The 18405-nt window shown below is 45.5% G+C and overlaps 8 protein-coding genes across 8 annotated transcripts; 4 read left to right on the top strand and 4 right to left on the bottom strand.

Annotated features, from left to right (window-relative positions):
• Positions 1-122: 122 nt before the first annotated feature.
• TREMEDRAFT_63442 (uncharacterized protein) lies at positions 123-1399 on the bottom strand (the record flags this gene model as incomplete). The annotated part of the gene is made up of 3 exons (XM_007005720.1): positions 123-947; positions 991-1005; positions 1142-1399. The coding sequence occupies 3 exons, from the start codon at positions 1397-1399 to the stop codon at positions 123-125; spliced, it is 1098 nt and encodes a 365-aa protein (XP_007005782.1).
• Positions 1400-2341: 942 nt separating this feature from the next.
• On the top strand, positions 2342-3257 carry TREMEDRAFT_63441 (uncharacterized protein; the record flags this gene model as incomplete). The annotated part of the gene is made up of 5 exons (XM_007005719.1): positions 2342-2346; positions 2416-2474; positions 2511-2598; positions 2736-3029; positions 3218-3257. 5 exons carry the CDS (start codon positions 2342-2344, stop codon positions 3255-3257), a joined length of 486 nt encoding a protein of 161 aa, XP_007005781.1.
• A 190-nt stretch (positions 3258-3447) lies between these two features.
• On the bottom strand, positions 3448-6401 carry TREMEDRAFT_74226 (uncharacterized protein; the record flags this gene model as incomplete). Its single annotated transcript, XM_007005838.1, has 8 exons — positions 5927-6401; positions 5825-5876; positions 5612-5635; positions 5089-5506; positions 4321-4922; positions 4010-4269; positions 3733-3778; positions 3448-3603 (listed from the first exon to the last, which is right to left on the bottom strand). The coding sequence occupies exons 1-8, from the start codon at positions 5944-5946 to the stop codon at positions 3448-3450; spliced, it is 1578 nt and encodes a 525-aa protein (XP_007005900.1). The 5' UTR covers positions 5947-6401.
• Positions 6402-7009: 608 nt separating this feature from the next.
• Positions 7010-7971, top strand: TREMEDRAFT_57265 (uncharacterized protein). Its single transcript, XM_007005670.1, has 3 exons — positions 7010-7153; positions 7201-7291; positions 7343-7971. Exons 1-3 carry the CDS (start codon positions 7113-7115, stop codon positions 7709-7711), a joined length of 501 nt encoding a protein of 166 aa, XP_007005732.1. The 5' UTR covers positions 7010-7112; the 3' UTR covers positions 7712-7971.
• Positions 7972-8143: 172 nt separating this feature from the next.
• On the top strand, positions 8144-10461 carry TREMEDRAFT_44679 (uncharacterized protein). The gene is made up of 7 exons (XM_007005644.1): positions 8144-8259; positions 8469-8580; positions 8846-8952; positions 9070-9171; positions 9330-9525; positions 9758-10084; positions 10261-10461. The coding sequence occupies exons 1-7, from the start codon at positions 8180-8182 to the stop codon at positions 10375-10377; spliced, it is 1041 nt and encodes a 346-aa protein (XP_007005706.1). The 5' UTR covers positions 8144-8179; the 3' UTR covers positions 10378-10461.
• A 180-nt stretch (positions 10462-10641) lies between these two features.
• Positions 10642-12713, bottom strand: TREMEDRAFT_44677 (uncharacterized protein; the record flags this gene model as incomplete). Its single annotated transcript, XM_007005643.1, has 3 exons — positions 12265-12713; positions 11822-12055; positions 10642-11649 (listed from the first exon to the last, which is right to left on the bottom strand). The coding sequence occupies exons 1-3, from the start codon at positions 12697-12699 to the stop codon at positions 10642-10644; spliced, it is 1677 nt and encodes a 558-aa protein (XP_007005705.1). The 5' UTR covers positions 12700-12713.
• Positions 12714-12879: 166 nt separating this feature from the next.
• TREMEDRAFT_44672 (uncharacterized protein) lies at positions 12880-14258 on the top strand (the record flags this gene model as incomplete). Its single annotated transcript, XM_007005642.1, has 5 exons — positions 12880-13006; positions 13193-13286; positions 13463-13949; positions 14017-14069; positions 14164-14258. Exons 1-5 carry the CDS (start codon positions 12929-12931, stop codon positions 14256-14258), a joined length of 807 nt encoding a protein of 268 aa, XP_007005704.1. The 5' UTR covers positions 12880-12928.
• Positions 14259-14477: 219 nt separating this feature from the next.
• TREMEDRAFT_69280 (uncharacterized protein) lies at positions 14478-17796 on the bottom strand (the record flags this gene model as incomplete). Its single annotated transcript, XM_007005837.1, has 15 exons — positions 14478-14612; positions 14799-14906; positions 14949-15011; positions 15053-15170; positions 15385-15599; positions 15883-16167; positions 16239-16434; positions 16478-16654; positions 16697-16769; positions 16815-16891; positions 16986-17086; positions 17126-17190; positions 17235-17417; positions 17462-17487; positions 17585-17796. 15 exons carry the CDS (start codon positions 17794-17796, stop codon positions 14478-14480), a joined length of 2034 nt encoding a protein of 677 aa, XP_007005899.1.
• Positions 17797-18405: the final 609 nt, after the last annotated feature.

Here is an 18405-nt window from a genome sequence, read left to right as displayed (position 1 = left end):
CGTGAAAAGGATCAATGTGAGGAGTTCATCCAAGCCAAATGTAGATTTTTGTACAGAGATACATCTTGTGAATGTACAAATCTTCCTAATCTCCTTCATGTCAATCTGAAATTTCTGCCGGGTTAATCTGAGATTTCAATTACAATCGGGATATTCTCTTTGCCCGATCCTTCTCTCTCCACCCCGTCATCCCACCTCTCTTCTTCCGCATCCCATCTCCTCTCCAGAGAAGCCTCCACCTCATCTGCCGCTCTCCATAAGATATCATCCATCTCTCCATAATCCGAACTAGCTTCTACACCGCGTCGTCCTGCTCTAGCGAACGCTTCGGCCTCTGTGATCTGTCGAATGAACGATTCGTCCACTTCATCACTAAATTCATCTTCTACCACTCTGATCTCCCGTTTATCCCGTTTGGGAAGTTTGGTATTACCAAATTTGGACATTTCATCGTCTGAAGAATCAATTGGGATAGCTTCTGGATAATCATCGTATAACCTCTTGAGTTTGGCTGAAGCTTGTGTACCAGCTGATCGAGAGGGACGTTGGTTGGATCTCGAAGGACCGGGAGTGGAAGGCAACTCATGTGTCGTATTCTGTCGACGAGAGGGTGGAACAACAGACGTGGGATTTGGTCGAGTGGTTTGCTTCGGAATTTTAGTTGTTCTCTGTGCTGACGTGGAAGTGTGAGCATTGTTCCTAGAGGGCTTTGAGATGAGAGGAGCGGTGTGAATGAGTTCAGGAGAAGAGTTTAATTCTTGAGGTTGATGCTGTTGTTGAGGTGTTTGACCGATTTGATCAGAAGACACAGGTTTACCCATTCTTCTCATGAGAGATCGCACGAATTGACGTGGTTGTTCAGCTTCAAGATGATCGACCGAGTAACCTAGTATGGTGCAGTTTTCAGGAGTGAGAAGAACTTTTTTCTTGTCAAACAACATCCTTGCCTTTGGTATAGATGTACTTACGTATTCCTCTTCTTGCACTGACGTTATGCAACAACAACTGTCCATCAGCTTGATCCCTCATGACACGAATACCATCATTGTCTTACAGATGAGTCTTTGTTTTGACATCGTGGTGGATTCGAAATCACATGTGCCAACAGTCGGTTTTGACGTGAATGAGTATAGGAACTTACTTTACTACCCAAAGCCGTTTCACCCAAGACTAATCCTCCCAATCTTCTATATTCCAAACCTTTCATAACCCCTCTTCCATCACTCAACTCTAATTTCAACATTCCTCTGGGATACACAGGTAATCTCCCATCTTCACCTTCCTCCTCTTCTTCCTCGTCCATTCGTCGTATCCGAGTCTTCCCATCTAACACGTCTCTCCGTTGTTCTAGCACAGTTTGGAGTTGGAATGCCGAAGAACCAATTTCCGTGATACTCATTATTTGAACGAGTACAGGTCGTGGGAAGAGAGTTCCGGTGGCTATGCTAGAAGCGAATATCGGAGGATGAGGAAGGGTGGAAAGGGAAAGGTCGGAAAAGAGATATTGTTCAATCTTCACGTTAATACCCTGTATATATGGAATATCAACACAGATGATGTACGAATTAGGTGACTGCTAAGATGGGAGATCAGTGATTGATTAGATAAGAAAGGAAACGTACGAGACTTTCGATAGTACATGGGAGATTAGCTTGGTGAAAGGGCGGTGACACATTGAGCCACCCATTCCTATCTGTTAGCACAATCGGGGTTCTTTCTTCTTCGAGGAAGAGTGAAAGAGGTGACTGAGAAGATTCACGCACGGGGTTCTACTTCTGGTAAGGATATCTTCGTTTGATACCAGCTATTGAAATGTTGATGTCCCGTCATTTCGATATACACCAGGTGGCCAGGTGGACAGAGCAAAGAAAGCCTTCTCCAGTAGTGGTCCTGATACGCAGGTTGATTCCCAAAGTGGAAAGGATCACGTGACTTTTGTCAGTTTCCATCCTTGTTTCGAGGCATCTACTGTACAGACTACAAGTATACGAGTACTGTAAGTAGTTAACTGATGAAAAACCTACCAAATTCTCATCGTAAGACACCCAAAGCAACACTTGCTTCGTCTCACACTAATTTCAAAACTTCAAACCCTCATCCTTTGCGCCTTTGTCCTGAGAACCCACCAATGGACAAAGAGGCTTGGTTGGGCTAAAGTGCCACATTGAGATCTCTGGAACATGGAACGCGTCGGCGGTTCAAACGTCACTCACTCACTGCTTTCCTTGCGGTGCTCCCATTTCTACTTCTACTTTTTACACATATTTCATCTGACTCATTGCATCTAACGTCTTTTCTTGATCTATCACAATTTTGGGGACACTCAGGCATTCGGGAAATTATGGCGTCAGTGATCTCATCTCCCATGTTGGAAGAGAAAAGGTGGGAGATCAGAAGAGAATCGCTGATGGATAGATCAACTTGGGAAATCGTTTCTTCTGCTTTTGGTCTACTTTTGTTCTTGGCTGTAGTATGTAAGTCTGTCGTCTCTCTCAGTGTGAACGAGTCAGATGGTATTGGGACGAGTTCTGGATCATTGATATCCTTGGATGGTGGTCGAGAATTAGAGAATATGTGTGATGTCATTTCCACATTCGAGTAATGTTTTCGATTGAAAAGATGTGGAGCAAGTCCTGGGAGAATGTGATGGGATCCATGAGGGGATAATTTATACTCGAAACAACAAGTTGATATGATCATCACAGTAGTCTACAGTTCCGAAACTGGACGATTAGGTGGAAAGAGTATCAAAGAAGAAACGGTCATACTAACTTTTTAGATATCTCAATCCTCATCGCAAGATCAATATCCTCACAAGAAACATCAACAAAATCTTCCTTACAATCAAAAGGTATAACATATTCAAACGGTAGACTCAAAGTTCAAACGGATAGAGCACCACTTTCAAGGGAAGAATATATAGCTAGTACTCAAAGAGCTTTTGAAAAGGGTGCGAAAACTTTCGCTTTACATCCTGATGCTTTTAGAACTGGACCTAGTCAATCTTCCGGAGATAATGGGGTGAATGGGTGAGTCTTGAATGTTCTCATCTTTCATCCTTGTCCCTATCTTACATCTTCAATGTTGATCCTTCCTGTGCATATTTGAATGTCATCGATCTTTGTGTGATAGGTTTTGATCCTTCATGGGTGATATCGTGAGGGGATCTTGGATGTGAGGGATTAGTGATCGTAGAAATGACAAAGCTGATATACAGGGAGAAAAAGGCTTTTCAGAGAACTAAGAAACTCGCTTGATAATGTCTGAATATATCACTATCTGATGCATCTACAACTGTATTTCTATCTCCTTTTGTAGCGCGGGTTTTACTCGCACAGTTGACTGGGCAATGAACCCATGATCAGAGTGTCCCGAGATGGCCAGCGCAGCGGAAACTTGACAATATGTTGCGACGGAAAGGCAGATGGGATACGAAATTGCACAAGTCTATCGACTTTTCCGACTCTTCTTTTTCACAATCTGCACATTCTGTTGCGGTCGACATATTTTGCAATACCATTTTCCCTGTGGAGGAGTTTTGAGTCCCGTGCAACCTAGATGGAACCATTCAAGTGGACAATCATCATTATCGCATCCGATCATCTGTACTCAGCCTGGTTTCAGGGGATGGAGGAGATACTGGAAAGGAGTAGTACTTGGCTCATGACAGCGCAGACAATGAGAAAGAGTATGAGTAGGATTCAGTAGCATGAAACTGAGAAAAGAACTCACCTGACCGTGAGAAACTTGATTACAGTAACAATATCTGGGTTCCGAACTATGCGTCAGCCTTTCTCAAACTTATGAGGTACCCGAATTTGAGGAAGGAGAACACAACTAAGGTGATCATAAGCGATAGCAACGACGGATTCGTCAACAGGGAAAACTTGAGGTAAGAGGTCTCACCGTGGGTGAGGAAGTGGAATGAGATGACTATGGTCAAAAGATTATCATTCGGACAGGAGTCCAAGGGAAGTGAATTGAATCAAAAGAAGAAAGGAAGACATACGGATCTGCCTCTATGACCGGAGCAACGTCCTCTGATACCTCCATCTCCACCTTCGCTTTCTTTCCCCTTCCCTTCTTTCGCTTCCTACCCCCTCCAATACCCAAAACCAACTCTCCACCTTCCTCGGCCGATAGAGCAGGCTGAGGTTCTGGCGTACCTTCCACAGCTGCAGAAGGTAAAGTATCAGCCCGAAGTCCTAAGATCATAGATGCTTCTTGTGCCGACAAAGCAGAATCAAGAGCTCGTATATGTCGATCAACCTGTCATCGATTAATCTTGCAGGCTCACTTCGAAAGATAGGGAGAACTCACAGAGTTATACGCACCTACTGCCACAGCTAACTTTTCCTCTCCGTTTCTTACTATATCCCTCACTAACCTCGCTATTTCCGGTAAAATAGAAACTGGCCGGTTTTTGTCTGGTTGTTTTGATGGATTTCTCGATATGTCTGAAAAGCGAGATGGGGTTTTGGAAGGACTTGTTCGATCGATCTGAGAACCTGTCTCTTCTCCCCTTTCTGACACCGTCCCGGAGGGTTCACCGTTCGTCTGTGATTTCATCGAAGTCGGGTCAACGTTCTCATCAGCGGTTTGATTGGTGATTTCATCACGTCGAACAGGTGGAAACGCCAGTCTAGGTTCGATTTCTTCTTCTGTATTCGCAGGTAACACTAGACCACCACGTCCATCAGGTATAGGTACACCCATATGATCCGCCCTATGTTGATGTTCCTCTGCCACTTTACCATCTTCTGCGGCTGCGGCCAACTCTTTGGTCTCTTCATCGATAGTTCCATTCCGGATGTGACTGTTCGAACGTGAGGTGGTGGGTATTGAAGATGGTCGAAGATGTTTATGGTCTAGACGATGGGATATATACGCCCGGACGAGTTTTTCCAATCTGTGGATTTGTGCTTTCGAGTCAGCACAGAATTGCTACACGACCACACTTCTACGTCATTCCACATATATAGAAAACTGTACCGATAGATTCAAGTCGGAGTGAAGCAGTAAGACGCGGAGGTACTAGGAGGTACAGAGAAGGGGTATGATAGATAAGCAAAAAGCTATTCGACCCACCAACATTACTATTGTCCAATTCCCTCAAAAGTCGGAAATTCCTATGAAGTTCCAATGGTAATTGCTCCACGATCTCATAATGATCCGCTGAGAATTCTTGCCATGCTTCTAATTCCTGTTCCAGATCCTCCTCGCCCTCTTTAACGTCCTTCTCAACTTCTGCTTCGGGGTCAGCAGGAAGAGAAGGGGATTTTCCTCGACGGGTTCGACGGGTTGACGAGGAGAGACGTGTTTGGGGTGTGACCTCGGGTGTGTAAGCGGTTTTACGTTTTTGTGTTGAGACGGACCGAGTTGGAGGACGAGTTCTGGGAGTAGAAGTGGAGAATGAGAGGGATAATCTGGGAGGCATATCGTTACTTTGGTTGCTAAATGGCCACATCTCCCAGTGTCGAGGTTGAGGGATGGCGGACTGGCGCGCCTATTTTCAAAGAGAGGAGCATGACGGGCCTAGCACTAGCCTAGTTCGGGAGTGCCTGAAACGATGAAACATGAAACAACCGCCACCTGGTCATAAACAACTTACTCCATGATCCATGAGATCCATAACCTGAACTCATAGTTGAGAATGTTCAGTGTCAGTATGTAGAGTATGCAGCTGTTCGACCTGATTGCAAATCACCCAGTTTCTCATCGCCTCTGACTGGGTGGAGCTAAGTAGTGCAGTCGTGAAAGAAGGGCCTTTGAGTTGTTTTCCCTACCGCGGGTGCCACGAGGCGAATTGGGTGAGAGCACAAACCACCCCAATAACCCCTCGCCCCTGGATTGTTACAACTTTATCCTTTACCTCTCTACCATCATCTTTCTCTCTCTCTCCTTCTCCCACAATCAACATACTCACGTTCCTTCCACTACACTCATTTAGATCTTCTTTTTGACTCTGACAAGCACCCCCTATCCAGGTGTATATAATTTCACCAGGAAGGATTAGAAAATACCATCTGTAGCTATACAAACCCCCCTCTCTTTCTAGCGACACAGCAATTCTTCCATTATCGGTCGAATTTGTCCTTATATTTGTTTATACTCAATCGGCATTCTCATACGATCTCTACAACACAAACAATCTCCTCCACCCGTATCTTTCTCTCTTTCTCCTCTTCCTTTCCCATAGCAATACGTAGAATTACTGCACGACGTAGAATACAAAGGACCCTCTCTATCTCGTTACTGCGACAAGGGTTGAACATATCTTACGTCTCTCAAGATGAGAGTAACAACAATCGCACTCATCGTTCTACCCTTGACCATTGCTCATCTTCGTCCTCTCGAACGTTCTCATCGACCCGCCAGAGCTGTCGATGGCACTCGAGTTGATGAAAGGGGTCTGTGGCCGGATAATTTGCGCCCTCGTGCTGGCGAGACCAAAGATGATGGACTTTTAGGAGGTTTACTTGGCGAGGGATCGTCAACGTCTTCAGTATGTTTGTCACTACAGATCAGAGCACTTTCACTGACCTAAAGTCTTCTTCGGTGGCTCCTACCTCGACCAAAGCGACTTTGAGCTCTTCGACAACCTCGAGCACATTGTCTTCCTCGACGACTTCGACCGAGTCGACGACATCAAAGCTCTCCGTGAGCCCTAGTGCGGATCCTTCGGCATCTGCATCCCATTCTGCATCCCTGAATGGTACCGTGGCTCTCAACACTAGTCAGTACATTCCTCAATGACGAGACATATGCTGATGGCCAGCATCCACAACTTCAAGTAGCTCAGTGGCCCCGAGCAGCGCTCCACCTACACCGTCTTCTCAGCCATCCGTCCAGTCGACATCCCAAGCGTGAGTATGGGGCACACATTAGACCTGAATCTCATGAGCAGGACTGAATACACAACCGACGCTGCGGGTAAAACAGTGATCCTCACCCTCACGCAAACTCTATCCAACGCGGAATCCGCAGCCGCTGCGTCGACTTCAGGTGCCGACAAGTCTGATGGCGACTCGATATCCAAACCGGCCATCATCGGTATTTCAGTGGCTGTGGGAGTGGTAGTGTTGGCCCTCGTCCTCTGTGCTGTATACAGAATGAAACGTAGGACCACTGACGACGATGAGGTCATCAGATGGTGAGTGTGATGTTCTGGCAAGATGATATGATTGCTGATCAAGAAAGGCCTGAGCTTAATAGACACGGCGACTCGGACGCTCACCATGCTCTACCTGCCAGACAGACTGGACAGCACGGTATCGAGACGAGTCCACTGGTGAGTGACCTCTAATCACGCATAGGCAATGGACCACAGCTGACCAGAGAGGAACGATCCATATCCAACTCTTCGTCCATTTTCACGCCGTCAGCAGCAGCCCACTCGGCAGCTCCCATGGCCCTCAATGGTTCTTCTTTCGGCGCGGGACCTTCCCTCGAGAACTACGCGCACGAACAATCACCCTCCTCCGGGCACTCCGACTCCCCAGATCTACGTCCTATGTCTGGATACGAGAATGACGACGCTTACGACTATTCTTCCTTCCCTCCTCCTGTGCAGATGCACGTTCAGCCATCTGGAGCGGGAGGAGCGTACGACTCGGATGAAGAAGGTCACTCGCCCATGTCATCTCAAGAAGGAAGGATGGTCATGTCGCAGCTCCCTGGGCCTGGTCATGTGACATACGGCACCCACTGAGCTGATTTTATTCTACCTGGTGATAGAAGAGGTGTGGTGGTTGATCACTTTGTTGCTACCCTGCCCTGAAAATCGATCGCTAGGATGGCGGTGAAGTGGCACTGGATGTTGAGAAAGAAGAAAGATGAATTTGTAGAGTGTCGAGAAATTGAGGTTGTCGACCGACAGGATTCGGTCGTGGACGAGATGAAATGAATGGCTTGATCGCAAATGACCCATAAGGTTCTTTGTGCATGACACATGTATCTATATGACTCCCGTCTCCTCTTGCTGCGTGTTCCGTGTCCCCATCTTCCCATCTTGCTGCATGTCTCTGCACGTCTGCAGTGTGTCGTGTGCGGCATGTGCAGTTGGACCACGCGTTCGATCGCGTCGACAGCAAATGTTCCATCCATCTCGCTTTTCACATTCTGACTTCAACTTCAAATATCACAAGTACTAACCAAGTGATCATCAGGACACCACACCATGGCCAGTAGCTCTAAAGGGAAAGATAACATATCGGCCATAGCGAAACATATCGATGCAGAGGGTTATGAAATGCCATGGTGAGTTGCTCTCCTTTCTTTCTCCCAGACTTCTCCATCTTCATTCTCCCCACTCGACTTTCTTGACTCTTTACACAGGTCCCATATCCTCTTGGATTCACTTTCGATATCTTTACTATTCTACTCATCTGAACAAAGTTAGGATGACCGACTTTCAATATCTTCACTAGTCTACTTATCTGAACAAAATCAGGATAATTGACGATTAGGGTGGAGAAATATCGACCGGTCTTATTGGACGATATAGTAGGGAATACCGATACGGTAGAGAGGTTGAAAGTTATTGCTGAAGATGGGAACGTACCTCATATCATCATTTCTGTGAGTGTGTCTCCCCCATCCCGTCAAATCTTTCAAAAAATGGGATATCTCCCTGATTCTACCTGTTAACCCTCCGAAAGTGAACAGAGCAGGTTTACTCTCATGACCATTGAATCCGTTGCTTCGTTCCCTTGTCACATATCACCTCACCATTGACTGATCCTGTATGCAATAACGTCTGATCTGGATTGAAGAAAGTAGAAGGATGGTAGCATCAACAAGTCATGGAGAAGTCCAAAAAAGGACAGATCTTGCTGATTCGTAGGGAATGCCAGGAATAGGCAAAACTACTTCTATCCATTGTCTCGCTCATGCTCTCTTGGGAGAATCTTACAAAGAAGGTGTCTTAGAGCTGAACGCGTCAGATGAGAGGTCAGTCATACTCGATTCTCTCTCCTACTTGATCTCTCCTGGATCGTCGCACGTTAGTCTGAGTAGTGGTTCGCTATCACATATCAACTCGTGTGGGCTTGTGTGACTGATGGTCAGAGGTATAGATGTAGTGAGGAATAAAATTAAAAGTTTCGCTCAGAGAAAAGTTACATTACCTCCTGGTCGACATAAGATTATTATCCTTGATGAGGCTGATTCGTGAGTTGCTTCGGATTATTTTAGTTGATTCTTGCTAAACACACCGTTCCTCTTCATCACTTTCCTCTTCGTCAATCTTTCTAAATCTGGCTACTTCACTGCGACATTTCTTGTGTGTGTCTGGAACTCATCCACCAATTGATGTATATGGATTATAGGATGACTGCCGGTGCTCAGCAAGCTTTACGAAGGACAATGGAGATATATTCCAATACCACCCGATTCGCCCTCGCTTGCAATATGAGTAATAAAATCATAGAACCTATTCAATCTCGTTGTGCTATTTTACGATATAGTAAGTTGAAAGATGCGGAGGTATTGAAACGATTGAAAGAACTCTGTGAGATGGAGGATGTGAGTTTGTTTTCACTTTTTCTAAATCCACCTATACCTTCCTTTTCCCCAACGTCTCGAAAACTCTTCAAGCACTTCTTGTTTCAGACACTATTCTTTTCCCATACCACTCTACCCCTCCCATATCCCAAACATCTCCCAAATCTGCATGTCTTAGCGATAAGTCGGATCTTGTGTCGGAATGTTTTTCGAAGTGGACTCGAATACGTCGAGAAAAGGCGACTGACCCCAGGTAAAACACAACGACGCCGGTTTATCCGCACTCATCTTCACAGCCGAAGGTGACATGCGTCAAGCTATCAACAATCTTCAATCCACACATTCTGGTTTCGGATTCGTCTCACAAGATAATGTTTTCAAGATCTGTGATCAACCTCATCCTATAGTCGTTCGACACATGATCAAAGCTTGTCAGAAAGGTGAAATTGATGATGCTTTAGCGAGGATTAACGAGTTGTGGGATCAGGGTTATAGTGCTGTGGATATAGTGACGACTGTATTTAGGGTGACTAAAGGTATGGAAGAATTACCAGAGGTGTTAAAGTTGGATTATATCCGGGTGAGTGGGTGATCTGCGTTTTTCGCCTTTCACTTATCATCTTCATGGGCGGTCAAAATTGGCTTCTTTTGTCGTTCCAGACTCGTCTCAGTATCACCGTATCTGCTCCTTCTCTGTCTGTTTATGAGAGCGTAGCTTTGTCACAAGCGATACCTGTCATGAAGCTGATATTATAGGAAATAGGTTGGACGCATATGCGTATACTTGAAGGTGTGGGGACGCTTGTACAATTAGGAGCTATGGTAGCTCGGCTTTGTCGGGTTACCATGCCTCCATCGTCACTGCGACTTTGAAATTGTGACTGGTACATTTTCATCGAAAGCTCAAAACAAGAAAGTCATTCTTCATTCAATGCAGATGCATATCGTTTTGCACGGAATAACATCTTCCATCTATCCACTTGGTTCTCGGCTCTTTCCCATTTGGCCTTCTTCCCATCATCTATCTCTGTCACCCTCTTCCTCCGTGACCTCTGTCATTTCTTCTTACAAATGATAACAACGATAATCATCCATAAAGTTCTTCCAAATCAATTTCGTACCATCTTCCCCTACCTTTCACTTCTCCCCATCAAACTTACCCAACGCTTGCCCAACTTTAACTTTATCACCCGGTCTAACAGTAAACTCCCAATCCTTCGGTGCTTCAAAAACCAAAACGATAGTACTACCTAATTTGAAACCACCCATTTCTTCTCCAGCCAATAAAGGTTGTCCTCCTAAAACTTTTGAAGCATTCCCATAAACCGCTTCTGTAAAAGTATGAGCAGGATGACTTCTTCTTCTAGTATTTGTCCTCAAAGTTTCATCAAAATTAATTCGAATACTTCCCACGTTGGTAGCTCCAACAGGTACCATAGAGAAGAAACCGTATTTCCATCTACCTAATAAAGCTACTCTTTCATTTAAAACGAATAAATCTTTTAAACGATTGGCGATATAAGGTGAAACTGAAAATAAATCACCTGTGAAATGTCTTCTACGTTCAACTACCCAAGGTACTGGTGAATGAAATCTATGATAATCACCTGGAGCTAAATAAATCACTAAGAAATATAAAGAGTTATCAGAGTTTAAAGAAGGTAAAGAATGAGAATTTGATGTGGTAAGATTTGATAATGCGCTAGAACCGAGTGAAACTGCAACGGAAGTATCATGTGATAAATCTCCACCGGGTTGATAATGAGAAGCATCAGATTCACCTCCTGGTCCAGAAGGTAAAGAAGGATCAGGTACTTGTATTTGACCTTGATTTTGATTTTGATTTTGATTTTCATCTTGATATTGTGATCCGTTTGAAGTTGAAGAAGAGGAAGAAGGGGAGGAAGAGGAAGAAGTGCCGAGTAAATCAGAAAGGGAATAAGATATATCGTTTATTTCTGCGAAATGTGTATGATCGACAACTTCTGATGAACTACTAGAAGGTGGTAATGATGTTGAAGGACCATGAGCAGATGATTCAGAACCTAATAAAGCGTCCAATGAATAGGTTAAACCTTTGACTTGTTCTACTTGATTATCGAGTATTTGACCGAAATGTAAAACACGACCATCGGCGGGGGATACCTATCACATTGAGCTCAACTCAGAATTTCCCACTCAACCACTCCATAGCCCCAAGAATCAAGGACCATGGATAGTGCATCCTGTAAGGGATGAGAGAATAAGAAGGCAGGCTTGGAAAGAAAGTTTCATGGGGATGTTAGAAAGCATAAGAAGAGAGATGAGTATGACTTACCATAGGAGCATCCGCAATGGGTCTGACACCAGCTTTCAATTCCCTATAAAAGAATTCTCCAAGACTAGCATATTGAGTCAAATCCTCAGGAACACATTCTTCCAAATCACATCCGAATATCCAAGCGTATATCTTGAACCCAGTGGGACGGAACCATACTGGTAAGACTAAAGAGTTGAGGTAACCCCATAATTGAGATAAAGATCGAAGTGGAAGAGCACCTAATACTCTTACCTATTTCATCAGCTCCATACTTGTTCCACTTTTCCCCACCATTTCTCTTCTATTACTTCCCCCCTTCCTGTTCTCTCTCTATATTCTATGTTTCTTCCTTCTCACTTTGGTCGAAAATGTGTCACATGGGCGGATCCGCCCTTCGATCTAATCTGTCTTGTTCCCACCGCCCTCAAAAAGAATAAATCGAAGTTCACTCCAAGACTCACCTGCCAAGGACCATCAACCTTTCTTTTAGACCTAACAACAGCTCCTTCTCTTTGAGACTCCACTTCTAACTCTCCTCTCACTCGTTTACGCCATTGAACAGCTAACAGAACAACAGCTCCTAACGCCACGGGGATAGGGTACCATTTGGTAGGAGTGGCCCAAGCGGCAGATATTTGTTGACGAAATGTTTTCTTTTCTCTCTTGGTTTCTGGTTGCGCAGTGGATTTATCTGTGGTCTTTTCATTCGGAGCTGGAGTTTTGTCGGGTTTGGGGGAAGATCGAAAGTCTGTAGGAGGGAAGGAAGAGTTGTGTCTGATGAAATATCGAGGAATCGGTGAGTTGCGGGGTACTAATTGAATATGGGGATGGATGTTCAAGATAGAGTGTCTTGGGTTGATGGTATGTAACCTTCTTATGTACACCTGGGACTTCATGGTGTGAATGAGAAGAGTAAGAAAGAAAGAGTGGTAGTGGGGAAGTGGCCGAAACTGACGGCCGAGGTTGATCGTCGGGTTTCTCTCTTGTTTCCGTCGGAAGCTGCAGGGCTGCCACCCGGAGCATGGATGGGTATGAAGGGCACTAGTACTCTTGATATTGTATTCTCACTCCATCAACCTTAACGGTAGACATTCAGGAATAAAGTGAGAGAGTGAGACGCAAGATATGTCTATCGTCCGTCCTTTTCAAGCTACGGATATCTTACATTTCAACAAAGTCAACGTTGATCCTTGGACAGCTACGGTGAGTTCTCTTTCTCCCTTTCTCCTCCTTACCTTCCTCCATTCCACCTTTTGAAGGCTACACAGATGATTAGAACCTCAGATATCTCTGGTAGTCGATGGCGCAGAGTTTCATGGGAGCTTGCATCTGTTGTTAAATATGGTAGCTATCGGTGTCATGAAAGGTATCGTTTAGCTGAAATTCCAGTATCATTCAGGATACTATTCTTCATACCTCGCTCAATGGCCTGATTTCTGCGTTACAGCAGTAAGTGCTTCTGACGGTGGCATTAAAGCATACAGTAAGTTCTTTTTTTCTCTTTCTTCACTTGTTTTTTTTTTCCATGAATTTTTATATTCATATGCATGTTCACCACCAAACTCATTCCTTATCCAACCACCTATTATCACTACCTTTTGATCGTGTGATATCATATGAGGGTGTTGATGGTCAATCCAGAAGAAAAGCTAATATCAGTGTTGGGAAAACATGAACCACCACCTCCCGATCCTCAACATCACGTTCACTTAACAGCAATGTCCGTAGCTCCCGAATATCGAGGAATGGGTATAGCCAAAATTTTCATGTCACTATTAGAACGTTTAGCAGGTCCTCAAGATCCTTCCGATTTATCAAATTATTCAGATCCATCGATATCTGAATCATCAGGTATAAACCCTCTTACAGGATTACCAAATATACCTAATTCACAAAACTCTCTCACTCCAGGATCAAAATCAACACAGAAATCTTATGACCAATCTCAACCTCAATCTCAATCTCAAGATCCTATAGGAACGGCGAATCCTATCGAATCATCTTTTTCTCCTCCGAAAGAGAGTTCTTACGTTATGCGGGATGCTGTTAATGCTTGGTTTGTAGACCTTTTTGTTAGATGTAATAATGTAAGAGCTGTGGAGATGTATGAAAGATTAGGTTATAGTGTTTTTAGAAGGGTACAAAAGTGAGTTTTAAATGAAATTTCGAAGGTTCCAGGGCAAAGATCTGTGAAGGGGAAAGCTGAAAGATAGTTATTATCAATCGATTGAAGAGGTTTCTTCTCCAGATGAATTGGATGGATTTGGTGAGTCGTTTATACTCCTACACACCTTTGACTTCCCTCTCCAGGAGATCTGTCATTATACTAGTTTGGATGGCGGCTGGAAGACTGATCACAGATATGCGAAAGTCCATGCCGAGGGATACCACATCGCGTTATGTTCGATCTAACGGGAGAGATATACTCGTCGGTCCTGATCAAGTTTGGGCGTGATTCCACCTTCTTGTCATCCTCTTGTACAGTCTCCTTTTGTTTTCACCAACCCCTGCATGTTCCGAGACGGTACTGTACGTATGCATTTCGCTTCTGAAGATGTAATAAATCATGGCACATTTCAAATACAGCTTGAAGAAAGCACAATGTTCATCATGTTCCAAATGTTCATGTCCCCCAAAGAGATGTTCCTCCTTTGTAAATGTCGGCGCCATACGTCTACCGTGATTTTATCCGAGATTCCAACACCAGCGGCAGATCCCGACTACTTTGTCCCACTCGGAATGTGAAGACACCATGTGGGATACGCCATAATTGTCTTTCCACATCCCAAACGGAGAGATCTTTCTTTCTCTGTGAGATTAGCATCGCCCTTGCTGGATGCCGTTTCGAACAGCTCTGTCTCGACCGATCTCGCCACAGTGTCAGAAGATTATAAGCAGCGGATCTGTACGTCCTTGGTGCAGGTATTGTTCGATCAAACCGCGATCACAGACAGTATTACCGAAGCATGGGAAAGGGTTTGTGAGAAACACTTACTAAGGGGAATTCCACCACGGTCGCTTGACCAGGGATAAGGGAAGGTTTCGCAAATCCCCTCAGATGGTTTGGCGGTTGATCAGGTTCGGAAGAAGGAAATGACATATACTATCCTTTCAGCTTCATTCTGAGATAAAGAGAAAGACTTACCAACTGTGGAACGGCCGCACCTGCAACTTTCCCGATATTGGTCACCTTGACCCGAGCTACATACTGCTCTCAGTATATAGGATAGGTGATAACGGATAACGTACCAGAATATCATACAGATCTGCAGAGCCTTCGTATCGCTCGTTGGTATTTTGTATAGTGTCACTTTGTGGTCGATATTCCTCCGACAAAGACAGATAGGAAAGCTCGAATGATGTATAGCTAGTCGTCAACGACCGTCGCAGTGGATATAATCAGACTCCAGAACTGGCTCAGGAGGGTGAGAAAACGTAGTCGAGGTTTCGACCGCCACTTATGTACATAGTTCACCATGGGTGGGAAGACGGGACATAAGGTATCGCGATGGAGCACTTCTGTATCGCGAGATATCAGTGAGAATGAGGCGAATGAAATAAGAAAAGCCCTAAGAACTTACCTCATACCAAAGCCAAACTCAAACCTGGGTTCGATTGACCATTTGTCGAACCACTTATAATCGATAGCGGTTCCTTCTGAGAACACAGAACGAGGGTACGTCTCTCTCTTCCCATTGGGGGGCGAGTGAGGGATATCCTTGGTAGATTGTGACATGTCACGGACTATATTGCCAGTCGGCCAATCAGAAGCCATTCGACCTATCGTGAATGGCAGCTTGACATTAGCTCTCGAGTTACTCTGTAGTGAAGGGTGCGTACCTTGGCAGAAGGATTGACATCCCCCCAGAGAACATCCACGATTGCGTTGCCTGTTTCCTGACCTACTCATTAGCTACTTATTGAGGTAGAGGAGTTGACTGACCAGAATATCCAGCAAACAGGACGGCACCAATATTCGGGAGGTCGATCTGAAAATCAACCACAATCTCGTCTCACTTCACCGTCACAAGAGACATGATGAAGAATACAGATCAAGACACTTGAGAGGAAGAACTTACCCAGTCTTCCATGACCACTTGACCTCCTATGTGAAGCACAACCACCACTTCTCCCGCACAAGAACCTTCAACGTGTTTAATCAACTCTTCCCCTCCTTTATCGAGCCTCAGATTTTCTCGGTCCCAGCTTTCGACCAAGAAGAGGGAGACGAACACCAGGCAGACTTCCGATTGAGAAGCGATCCATGACATTGCACCGAAGTGAGCTGGGTCGTCCTGTAACACATAATCTACACGAGCACCTTCACGACGAGCACGGAGAGAAATCGCTTCGAGTGGAGCCGCCTTACGTGTCAGCATTCGTCCTCTCCTTCTCATACTCGGACTCGTCAGTGAGAGAGAGAGGGATGACCCACGATATAATCTGCATAAGCCGCTCCGGATCCACCACCGATGGTGACCGTACCATTCCAATACCATCGATCTGAAGCAACACCGCAGAATAAATCAGGACCACATCCGCTCATGGTAGCAGGGTAATCCGCATCAGTCCCGAAGATACCAATTCTCTTCACTCCGTTAAGAGGTAAAACACCGGAATTCTTCAACATGCTGGAAATGTGAGCTGGCGGAATGGCTGACTCAGATAGCTTACACTGTGGACTCGGCTGCGATCTTGCGGGCAAGCAGATGATTGTCACCCTTGTTGTTGATGTGAAGATTGCGAAATGTCATACCGTGGACCTCGACAGAATCGCGAAGATTGTATTTTTGATAGTTGACGGCAGGATATTCTCTGTATTGGCCTTGAGCAAAGTAGGGAGTCAGGATTCTGAGAATCAGACACGAGTACTTGACTCAATCTTAAATATACCGTTGCGCCATATCATCCAGCCTAGACATTGGGACTTCTCCCAGAAGGACGGCGTCGTAAAGTCGCCGACCATCTCGAATTATCAACATCGTCATTGTCAAGATACCTGACGACTTACAGAAATACTCGCCAGGCAATTCCATATCCATGCCAGCAAGAGCGGAAGGGACTGTAGAGTGCGCGGCGCCAAAATCACTCTAGATCTCAGTTGGCTTCGGCATAAATAAATATCAATCCCACCAACACGCTATCTGATAAGCAGCATTCCTCAAGCAATCTGATAGCTTACAATCCCTGAAAATTCAGCTCATCTTTCAAAAGTCTGTTCATCGAGTCGTCACTCTGACACGAAGCCGTTCCATTGATACGATTATACGAGCGGTCTGTCAGCTGAACGTCACATGAAAAAGGCACAGCTCACCACATGACACTTCCCGTACCTGCTCGGACAGCCTCTGCAAAGCTTGGAAGATATAATTCATGTACCGTCTTATCTCGGTTTTCAGCTTCAAACTACGTCGTCAAGCCCTTGACCCACCATCAACCTCGCTGGACACGTCATGACAGTCTGTACGTCCTCCGTCCACCACGGGACCAGTGCAAACGGGTTCTTGTTCGTATAGGAAGTAATGCTTCGCACAAGTGATCAGACCGGATGATTGCATTCCACGGACGGTTAAGAATGACATGGTGGAGGATAAGTAAGGATCGGGTGAGAATCCTGCCTGTCAGTGACAAGCCTGGGGGCAATATAAGTTCATGAACCTTCCCAATTCCGCCCGGCAAACGGTCTGATCGTCAGTATCGCCAAAACGACCTCCAAACTCCTCAGCTTGACGGTATCAAACATCAATGATTGAATATGAGTTCAAGACTAACTTTACTCACGATCTTCCGAGAGGACCTCCAGTGATCGGACCCAATTCGACGTTGATACCCTTCCCTACGAACTCTCCCCCGATCCTGATAGCTCTCTCCTCGATTAAATCTCTGTCGAAAGACGCCGCAGCGGTGAATGGGGAGGGAAACTGAGTGACAAAATCTGTGTACCGAGGTCCAGAGGCTACATGGCTAAGCTCTGCTCGTCGCGCAGAGAACATTCAAGCTCACGTCCATCATTGAAACATAGACCGGGAATGCCGAGTCTGGGGACACCGCCCGAATTGGCTTGACATGGGCCTACAACGGCTGTTGTCAGATTGACCTGGACATCAGCTCATTTCGGAAGAGTAGGGAGAGCCCGACCTTCTCCAGGATGGTCATATTGGCCACTACGTCTCGCGCCATCTTGAAGGCTTGTGTCCAGGCGAGACCACCGTCAGCCAGCGGGCCACGGTAGGTGGGCCGAAGAGGCTCATAGTGGGTTTGCTGATCTTCTGTGTGCCATTTGGTTATCGTGGCTGGGAGAAGATACAATGCAGCATTTAAAATGCCCCACATGACTCCCGAGTATAAGGTCAGCAGTTGAGAAGGGGGGGGGAGTGGGGAAGGATGGGGGGAGGGGGTAATGCGCATGGGCCTCCACCATCCACTAACCTCCACTGCCGGCGGAAACGACCGGCTATTCGGTTGTCAACTTAACCGGGTTCAACCCTTCCTCCTCGAATTTCTTAAACTTGGCTCACGTTTTCATCCCTTGACTTCTTCACTATTTGTGTATACTTTTCAGCCGCTAGCAGCTGCCCGCAGGCTGGTCGTTATGACCCCTC

The sequence above is a fragment of the Tremella mesenterica genome, assembly GCF_000271645.1.
Source record: "Tremella mesenterica DSM 1558 unplaced genomic scaffold TREMEscaffold_8, whole genome shotgun sequence".
In the NCBI taxonomy this organism is placed as follows: Eukaryota; Fungi; Basidiomycota; class Tremellomycetes; order Tremellales; family Tremellaceae; genus Tremella; species Tremella mesenterica.
This window is presented reverse-complemented; position numbering and strand designations above follow the sequence as displayed.

Bases quoted from the DNA above. Each gene is read 5' to 3' on its own strand.
- TREMEDRAFT_57265 (XM_007005670.1), top strand. From the start codon at position 7,113: ATGAAACGTAGGACCACTGACGACGATGAGGTCATCAGATG. The intron at 7,154-7,200 runs GTGAGTGTGATG...TGATCAAGAAAG, and splicing joins GACGATGAGGTCATCAGATG to GCCTGAGCTTAATAGACACG. The intron at 7,292-7,342 runs GTGAGTGACCTC...CTGACCAGAGAG, and splicing joins GTATCGAGACGAGTCCACTG to GAACGATCCATATCCAACTC.
- TREMEDRAFT_44679 (XM_007005644.1), top strand. From the start codon at position 8,180: ATGGCCAGTAGCTCTAAAGGGAAAGATAACATATCGGCCATAGCGAAA. The intron at 8,581-8,845 runs GTGAGTGTGTCT...GCTGATTCGTAG, and splicing joins TACCTCATATCATCATTTCT to GGAATGCCAGGAATAGGCAA. The intron at 10,085-10,260 runs GTGAGTGGGTGA...CTGATATTATAG, and splicing joins TAAAGTTGGATTATATCCGG to GAAATAGGTTGGACGCATAT.